General features: G+C 38.7%; 2 protein-coding genes across 3 annotated transcripts; one reads left to right on the plus strand and one right to left on the minus strand.

The window, feature by feature from the left end:
• Positions 1–3,410, plus strand: LOC101295737. The gene is made up of 7 exons (XM_004305388.1): positions 1–382; positions 961–1,146; positions 1,532–1,713; positions 1,851–1,996; positions 2,321–2,600; positions 2,676–2,975; positions 3,057–3,410. The coding sequence occupies exons 1-7, from the start codon at positions 1–3 to the stop codon at positions 3,321–3,323; spliced, it is 1,743 nt and encodes a 580-aa protein (XP_004305436.1). The 3' UTR covers positions 3,324–3,410.
• A 2,226-nt stretch (positions 3,411–5,636) lies between these two features.
• Positions 5,637–9,935, minus strand: LOC101304304. 2 transcript variants are annotated; one of them, XM_004303052.1, is made up of 2 exons: positions 7,431–9,935; positions 5,637–5,956 (listed from the first exon to the last, which is right to left on the minus strand). In XM_004303052.1, the coding sequence occupies exon 1, from the start codon at positions 9,791–9,793 to the stop codon at positions 7,439–7,441; it is 2,355 nt and encodes a 784-aa protein (XP_004303100.1). In that variant the 5' UTR covers positions 9,794–9,935; the 3' UTR covers positions 5,637–5,956; positions 7,431–7,438. The 2 variants fall into 2 exon arrangements, with proteins under 2 accessions (XP_004303100.1, XP_004303101.1); XM_004303053.1 differs by lacking the exon at positions 5,637–5,956 and adding an exon at positions 7,095–7,191.
• Positions 9,936–10,139: the final 204 nt, after the last annotated feature.

Consider the following 10,139-nt stretch of genomic DNA (forward strand, 5'->3'; position numbering starts at 1 on the left):
ATGTCAAAGAAACTGGCATTGTTCCTTTGTTTCTTATCCATCTTGCTAGTTAATCTAACCAGCTTTGGCCAAGGTCGTTCTATTCCTACAAATGACTCGCTGTTCAATTTAGTTTCTGATGGAGTAAACCAAAGTTCTTGGGATGAACTGAATTATATTTGGTTATCTGATAGCTGTGATGAGACATACGGGTTCTTGCCATGCACCAGCACAGTTCTTGGTAATATTTTCCTCATTATCGTCTATGGTTACGTGATGTTCCTTTCAGCCAAGTTATTGTCAGCTGGAAGTGAGATTCTGCTGCAGATTTTAGGACCTGGTATCATAGGGGGTCTCTTCTTGCCTCTATTGAGTGCTGTACCTGATGCCACCATTATCCTTGGTAAGCTAGCTTACTATGCTATTATAATACTCCTCAATGTATAAGTTGCGCTTTGTTAATCAAAAATTAAGTTGCTTACCGAATCATTATTAGTATCATTTCCTTATCAGCTGGTTACAGATGACCTCCATCCATGATTTTAGCTTGGTACTAAGGCAAATGTTGAACGAGTCCTCAGAGTGTTTGCCTACAATTTCTAGTGGCCATGACTCTTTAATTGCATATGTGACATGTGCTTCTGATTTGTGGAGTTGGTATGAGCTTATGTCACCTAATGACTGTTAACTTGATGAATTAGTTGAGGAATTATAAATAATTTAGATATGCATAGACAATATTTTTTTTCTTACATTGGACTTCTTCTCATCCACCCAAATTTATTTCCACAGTGATTGAGTCTTGACTGAAAGTAACTAATGTAGTTATGTTGGTTTGCTTAGTCATAGGCAGCACAATCTTGTACTATATGATCTGCCTATATATCAATCAATTTAGCCATGTTAACATCAATTGTTCTGTTTCCAGTATGTAACTAACTAACTATGAATTTAACTTATTGGTGTATGAACTATGAACAGCATCAGGACTTTCTGGGGACACGGCGACAGCACAAAGTCAGGTCTCAGTCGGAATGGGGTTGCTAGCTGGATCCAATGTAATGCTTCTCACAATCCTATGGGGCACCTGTCTTATAGTTGGCAAATGTGACCTTGAAAATTCAGTTGCAGTTGATGAAAAAGATACAAAGAGTTTTAGCTTAACCGGTACTTTCATTTACGCTTCTCCACTTGATCTGTGTAATTCAACGTTTGTAGATGTTAAATTTAGCTACTTAATCAGAACTGTGATGCCTTTTGTATGCTGTCAGTGTAAAGTGAAGAACATTCCCGAAAGCAATAAGACCAAAGTCGTAAAGATTCTTTAACCAATGCCAGTATTTGAATGTAGTTTACATCTTTAGTTGTTTCATGTTCAGTTGAATGTAGTTATGCTGATTGTCGATATGTCAATGCCACACTTACTGTAACATTAAATCTTTCTGAAAGGTATATGTTAGAAGCAGCCCACCTTAGTTCTTGAAAAAGATTGTCAATTTTGTGTTACTATAAGATCAATAACAAATTGCATACTGTGTTTAATTTTGATCAGGATCTGGGGTGAGCACCGATATATGGACAAGCTATGCTGCAGGGATCATGGTTATCTCCATTATTCCATTTGTAATTGTGCAACTACCTCAAGTTTTCCCTACAACTTCTGATAGTAGCTTGCCAGTTCTAATTTCACTCATTGTTGCCATCTGTTTTGTGATCGCTTATAGCATCTATCAGGTACCTGCAGCTTTATATTCCAAAAAGTCCGTATTTATTATGGAGCAATTTGAGAATGACTATCTTCAGTTACCAAATACCATGTTTCTTGTATTAGTATTTCATCTCATACACCTCACTTAGTAGTACTGATGCAGGTTTTTCAGCCTTGGATTCAGAAGAGAAAACTTGCATATGCAAAGCATAAGCATATGATGTCAGAGATTCTAAAGCAGTTAAGAACAAACGCGCTTGGCAGATTTCTTACAGATGATGGTGCTCCTGACAAAGTTGTTATAGAAAAGTTAGTCTTCGTTAGAATTTCAGACTCCTTCCCATTTCTGTAGAGTAGACGTTTTGGGAATTCAATAGTAACTCAATATATTTGCGATGAATTAGTAGCATTTTAATCTTTTTTTTTTTGTTTAGTGGCAAGGTCCATGTTTTGTTACATTACTCAGACTTCCTTAGTTTTTGCTTTCAGTAATTTGATCCATTAATTAATTTGTAGGATCTGCAGAATATTGATTGACAAATGAAAGCTCCTCTGATATCCTACATTATCGTATACATTACTTCCTTGAACCAAGCTACATGTAGGATGAACTCTTTGTTGATCCAATGACAGGTTATTCAGGACACTAGATCTGAACTCGGATGGTTATCTGAACACAACAGACTTAAGATCTTTGATAATAGGAATCGAATTTGATGATGGCGAAGATATAAATATCAATGAAGCCACTTCTCTAGTGATGAAAGACTTTGATACAACTCATGATTCAAAGATTGATGTTGATGAATTCTTCAAAGGAATATCAAGGTGGATTAACAAGGCAAAGCATGCTGCAATGATGGACCGCGGAAAGGTTCCACTATCAATGAAACTGTTGGATGATTATGATAAGGTATGTTCCTAGTCCTTTGATTCATTTTCATGGTGTCTACATATTAACCTTAGTACAACGTAACATACTTCCCAGCAAACAAAGGAAGAACAAGATCGTTATGGGGATCACATTGATGAGATAGTGGAGGATGTTAAAAATGCACCCTGGCATGCCTCAAAAGCAGTACTGATGTTGCTTCTGGGGACCATTCTTGCTGCTGTGGTTGCCGATCCCCTTGTTGATGCTGTTGACAACTTCTCAACAGCTACGAGTATTCCTACATTCTTCGTCTCCTTTGTTATTCTGCCTTTTGTTAGCTCCAGTGAGATTGTGTCCACTCTCATTTTTGTCAGCCGGAAGAAGCAGAGATCGGCATCACTTGCCTACTCCGAGGTTCAATTCTACACCACATTTGTGTTAAATAGCAATTGCATGGGGGAGAAGCTCTAACTACATGTGTACTTTCTGGTGCAGATATATGGATCAGTAACAATGAGTAACATCCTTTCCCTGGCAGTGTTCTTAGGTCTTGTGTACATCCGAAATCTGACATGGAGCTTCTCGGCGGAAGTTCTGGTCATTATAATCGTCTGCATTCTGATGGGGGTTGTTGCGTGTTGCCGCACCACCTTCCCTGTTTGGTTGTGTTTTGGGGCTGTAATGTTATATCCCCTATCTCTGTTGCTAGTTTACATTCTTGAATATGTTTTTGGGTGGTCATCGACGTCAGTTTTAGGGTAAAAGTAATAAATGGTTATGTGATTTGGGGTCATAGTTATGTTTGCCCCCGTGGTTTAAAAATGTCTAATATTGGTCCTCGTGTTTTATATATCGGCTAATTTTGATCTAATTATAACATTTCGTCTAACACCGTTAATAAGGTCATATATTATTGTTTATGTACATCATATATGAAAACAAGTGATTATTCATTAAACTCTCTCCATGTACTGATCAAATGGAAGGGGAAAAAAAATAAAAAAATTCTATGCATGTACATGATTCCAGAAAGTTTGTATTCTATGAACTTCACACTAAAATTCTCATGATCAATTCGAATAGTCATTTACCGATGAAGGTATAATATTGAGTTTATATATTATATCTTATATGGTGATGCAATTCAAGCTTCCTATCAAAAATTCTATATAACTGATCAACCATCGTGATAGGGATAAAAATAAACAAATCTGGGAAAAATAACAGAAAACTCCAAGCACATTGGAGAAAGAGGCAAAGGTAGGGCTGCCACTTGGTTTGGTAAATACCAAACCGATCGAAAACCGACCGAAAATTTATGATTTAGTAAACCGAATTTTGGTAATCGAAATAAAAAAAACCGAAACCGAGAAATACCGAAAAAGTTGGTTTGGTTTTTAGTAAATACCGAATTTACCGAAATTCTAATTATTTCTAAAACCACACAGACTAATAATCTTATATCACGTTTTCAATTGTATATACCATTTAGTAAAAAACAACACAATGAATAGAAAAATTCAACTATACTTGGTAGCATTCGGGTCTCAATTAAAGCGATCAACTTTAATTCAATGTTACTTGTTATATAAAAACGCTCTTACATACCCGTCTTAGTCGATTCATCACACACACATAGACAAACCCACTTAGATGATATGTAACCGCCCATGTAAAAATTTAGGAATGTTTTTACCTCTCTTGATGATAGGGCTCCCCATAGAAAGCACAAGCGTAAATAGGGTTAGCCACCTCAATCAAGGCCAAAACATTATCAAAAATACCTAATTTTTCTACCATAGTCGTATTTCACTATATTGATCACATCATAGTTCACAAGGTTTTTGAAAATTTTGCTTCCTCTTTGTAGTTGGTTCACAAAGATGTACATATGCATATAACTTACTAAATAAGTTATACCACATTACCAGGCATGTGGTGGTTCCAATGATTAGAATTCACAAAATTAAAATTCGACCGTCTGATGTGATCATTATAGTATAATACAATTATGATAGAAAATTCAATTGTACTCAATAATGCTCGGGTCTTGATCAAAGCGGTCAACCATAATTTAACGTCACTTATTACACGAAAAAGTTTTTACTGCCTTTATGTGACTTATTTTGGTCGACTCTTCCACACACATACTTTTACATAGATGACACATAACTTGTTCATATAAAAATTTAGAAACATTTACATCCTGACTATTTCGGTAGAAAATTAAACTATACTCGATAATGTGTACTGAAATAACTATCTTTTGTATATGTATTATCAGACTCTAGAAACTCAAGTGATATTTAAATTTTATAGTTTTGTATTGTTTTGTTATATTTTGAAAATATATTTGTTGTGAAGTTTGGTAATACCGAAAAACCGACATCCGAAGTTGGTAAGATTTATCTCATACCGAAGTTTTTGGTTTGGTAATTGAAAGTCATATTTCATTACCGAAAGCTTTGGTTTTAAAGTTGGTAACGCCCATTACCGATTCGAACCGACCGAGTGGCAGCCCTAGGCAAAAGGCATTAAGCTATAATCAATACATGAAAACCCCATTAACGGTGTTAAACGAAATATTATAATTAGACCAAAATTAATCAATATATAAAACACGAGGGCCAACATTAAATATTTTAAAACCACGAGGATAAACATAACCACAACCCCAAACCACAGGAATCGTTTATAATTTTTACCCTCAGTTTTAAACTGCTTTTCATTGATTCATAAGACAATAAATTTGAAGTCATCTTGTATTTTTGCAGCAATTATTCAAGTACAGTTTTGTTATACTCTTTGTAATTTTAGAAAGTGAGAATCCTAAGAAGTCACTAAAACTTGTATAAACGATCAAGCCTCTGAAATACTAGAGGCACCTCGCACATACTCAAAATGAGCTCTGAGCTTCTGCGTTCCAGACTTCCAGATTGTGGTAACAAGACCATGCAGGATCTCATTGCCAGCAACCATATTCTCACTTCAAAGTTCAAACAGTAGCAGAACTTATAAAGGCACAAGTATGAAATGGATCACTATTTATAGCTTCATGCATAAGGTTACAGGTCGTAACAAAATGCAGGCTCAGCCAAAAGGATTCGTGTAAGGATATAAGACCAATGAGTACCTGGCTACAAGAGAACAACGTTGCAGAACATAAACTTCAGCATTCAATGGAGCATTAGCATATACATAATACATATGCAAAATGACAGCCTTAAGCTATAACATCCTTTAACAAAAGCTCCAGATGCTAGGTCACTATATGACAGCTAATACTACCCGTTAAGTTGGAAATGTGAAAACAAACACTTTAAAGCGCCAACCTTTCCTTCCAAACATCCATTCTTCATAAATCAACGCTCTACAGACTGCACATACTCCCCAACCTGCATAAGGAACAATTACATTATGATTACCCGTATTATTAACACCAATTACATGAATTAACTCCCGCAGGTATATAGAATTCATTTAACATCAAACATAATCTTGTAAGGTGCAAAAAAGAGTAATCAGGAACACAGATTGCAGCATGGAAGTACACACAGACACAGAAGGCACGCATGTAAGTACACAGACACAGATGGCACGCATGTAAGTACACACAGACAACTGGGTCACATGCCAATACAACAGGGTATTTATATAGCTAACCAAAGGAAGGGTGCCACACTGAGATAGTGATAATGTCATCACATACTGGAGATGACTTTTTACAGTCTTCATGCCTGGGTCAAAAGCTAACAGTACTTGCTAGTCATAAGTTCATAACTGGTAATCATGTGATAATTGTAAATAAACAAGAAAAAGGGTACCAGTCTTATCTCCTATAATGACACATTTCAACTTAGAATTAACACTGAAACACAGCAAACTTGACCATTTAACTTACTAATAAAGCTGTATCGGCTTTACATATCAATGCAAAACAACAAACCGACTCACCAAGCATCTCCTCATCGTTCCTCATAGATACCAAATCACTGACTACATACTATAAATAATAGATATTCATGGTTCTTTAACTAGAAATTAAGATAGAATGCTCCTATTGTTAAGCTACTATACTATTTCTACTTATAAGCCTACTACCACTTAATTAGAAGTAACTAACCCATACACTGCATCTGCATCCATCCAACCATCCAACCATCCTTTGTTAGATATGCTGCATTTGCAGGCAGGAACAAACCCTCCCCCAACCTCCATCAGAAAACAATCAAACGGGAAAGTTTCTTGAGTTTGGATTAACCCTCCTCATCACAGTATCCACAAAATCTTCTCATAAAGTTCCGAAGGAAAATCACTGACCATTACCAGGAACATCTTGCGCCTTGCAAGAGAACTACTTGGCTAGACAGGTAGAGTAACAAGAGACTGCATTGGGCAATAGAGTTGTATATGAAGAAGCCAAACGATCTCACATATAACATAATCATACCAATAAACCATTTCGGGGATGATATTTTCCCTCTACTCATGGGGCTGCTCGTCAAGATAGTAAGCCGTGAAACCCTAGAGTTTCAAGAGCACAAAATACCACCATGCATCCTGAAAAGGTGGTGGCAAGTTCCACGTGATTGTACTAGAGATTCGGATCCCAAACAGGATTCACCAAAACCTATGCATCAAGGGTAATGGCCAAAGTGTTTGTCTGAATTACTAGCTCAAATATCAACATTAGTCATGATTTCTACTGGTAAACAAGTAATATTTGTGAATAAAGTATCAACCTCAATTTGCAAAAGATTTCAAATTGGAATCAACACTTCACCAGAGCATGAAGGAAAAATCACATAGTTTGGCATACTAATAAGAGCTGTATCTGCTTTACATAACGAAAATGTATAGGTGACTTACCGAGCATTTCATGATTCATTTGGATCAGATCCCTGTGTTTCTGGACCCCTCTGTTTTGAAATCCCTTCCTTGAGAGAGTTCACTTCCTTCTGGGCATCCATCAACCTTCCAATAAATATTTCAACATTCTTGTGGTGTGTTTCATAGTGGCGAATCCACTTACCTTCAAAGTCCTTAATCATTGTTTCAATCGCCAGCCGTTTCATCCTCTCTTCTTCTTCTTGCTTTGTGTGTAGCTTTTCCAGTTCTGTGGTGCTTAAAACAAGACCCCCAGATCCTGGAACATCCCTGTAGAGTGGCTCAACAGCATGTGGATAATGTACTCTATATTCAGCAAATGCCTTTTGTGTTTCCTTTAAAGCCTTCCTATAGCCTTCCAAGAGATTTTTCATCAAGTGTGCCTCGTGCTCAAACCTAAACTTCTCTGTTTGGAGCTTTTGCTGCTCGTCGAACCTGGCCTTATGCAAGTGTTCAATCAACTCATCCCTTTTCTGCAACTCTTGCATTAGAATCTGCTGGTTCACTGAAGCTTGTTGGCACTCGCTTTCTTTTGCTGCATACATCATCCTAGCTTTTCCCATCCACTGCTGCACATCTGCCACTCCCCCTATCCACTGCTGTATTTGATCCATACCTGTCTCAAAGTCACCAGACATCTTACTATCCCAAGAGCCATCAGTCCTCAACCTCTTATTACCATTGAGACCATGATGAGAATTATCATTCTCATGGCTAATCTCTCTCTTGGGACCATTACCATAAAGTGAAGAACTTCCAGGAAGCATTATGTCCCTTGGAGAAGGAAATTCAAGGCCAAAATGATCACGCAGTGGCATACCGTCCATACCCTGAGTAAGATTTCCTGAAGGAAACCCCTCTAGTGAAAAACCTTTAGGCAAAAGGTGGAAACCACCCTCCTGATCATCATCATCCTCTTCCTCTTCTTCTTCTATTGCATCTTCCTCTTGTTCTTCTTCACCTACTCCTTCTCCCAACTCCATATGTTGATTTCTCTCATCCCCACAACCAAACTCCTTAACCCCACCAAGATTACACCGCTGCAAACAAGGTTCCCCTAGATTTTCCTTCCCAGCCAAAACCCATTGGGCAGGCTCTGCCTCCTTAAATTCTTCAAAATCCATTACATCCCCATCCTCAACCCGCTCTGTTTCACAACTAACTTTCTCAGCATTGTCCTGCTCTGCATCAACTTTCTCCGCATTTTCTTGCTCAACATCAACTTTCCCCACATTTTCTTGCTCGGCATCAACTTTATCCACATTTTCCTGCTCAGCCTCAACTTTCTCAACCTTCTCTTTCCCAGCATCATCTCTGTCCACATTCTCTTTCCCGACATCAACTTTCTCCACATCTTCTCCCTCAACATCAACACTCTCCACATTCACTTGCTCAACATCAACTCTCTCCGAATTCCCACGCTCAACATCAACATCAGGTGCATTCTCTTGCCTGAGACACAACTTAACCTCCAGCTCCTCCAATCTGCCTCCCTCAGCATCCTCTTCCTCATCATCATCATCCTTCAAATCAATCGGCACTTTGGACTCTTGCTTCACCGAAAACAAATCCTCCCTCTGAGACTTGATCAACTGCTGCAAATGCGACGCATAATAGCACTTCTCCAACTGCGGCGCCATACCGATCTCCTCATTCACCATGAACCAAATCAAACCAGCCCAATCCACCTTCCCAAACTGACCTTCCTTAATTGGCTTTGTAAAATTCACCACCTCACTAGGCATCATCCACGTATCCTCATGCAAAAGCAACCAATTCGAAACCAGATCCTCCAGAAACGCAATCGCCTCCTCCGTCGCCGGCGGCTGCTCCTCGCCGGCATCCGCCGCGGCGTTCTTCTTGTTCTTCAGATTCACTGGAAGCTTCAAAGCGCGTCCCAGATCGGACCGATTAACATGAAATCTAAGCTCGTGGACGTAGCTACACCGCAGCTGAGGATTGTAGTTGACGATCAATTGGGAGAGAAGATCAGCCCTAATGCTCCGATCGAACTTGATGTGGACGAAGTCCCACAAGCCCAGCCGCTTCAGGAGGTCCTCGTGAGCGTCGAAGTCTAGGGTTTTGGCGGGGACGAAGGGGATTGGATTTAGGGTTTTGCGAAGAATCTCGAGGTTCTTCTTAGTGGCTTTGGGGTTCCGGCCCGTCTTCTTGCGCTTTTTGCGAGAGAAGGTTAGGGCGGTCCGGCTCCGGGGAGATCGGACCGGTAAGGAGTCTGGGTTGTCTTCTTGAGGAGGCTTCATCTCTGGGTGTGGAGGGGGTTCGAGGATGAGGGTTTCAAATTCGGAATTGGAATTAGGGTTGTGTGGGTGTGGCTCTTGGGTCATAATTATTGGTGCTGGTTTTGAAAGTGTACTGAAGATGGGACTTTGCTATGTCTGGACTGACAATCGTGACCCACTTCTAGAAAGAGAAAATTCCCGTCAGCCTAATTTTAAAGAGTTTTTTCTGACCGACAAAATAAGAATATAAAATTTTCATTAACTATAACACTATTAATGATTTGCTCGTCAGCCCTAATTTTAAAGAATTTTTTCTCACTGACAAAATCAGAATATAAAATTTCTACTAACGATAACACTACTAGTGATTTGTTCCCTCTAACAAAATTTTCAGGTTTTCTCTTATTTTTATGGACTAAACTGCCCTCCCTTCGTCTACTCTCTCTCTCTC

The sequence above is a fragment of the Fragaria vesca genome, linkage group LG6, assembly GCF_000184155.1.
Source record: "Fragaria vesca subsp. vesca linkage group LG6, FraVesHawaii_1.0, whole genome shotgun sequence".
Lineage (NCBI taxonomy): Eukaryota > Viridiplantae > Streptophyta > Magnoliopsida > Rosales > Rosaceae > Fragaria > Fragaria vesca.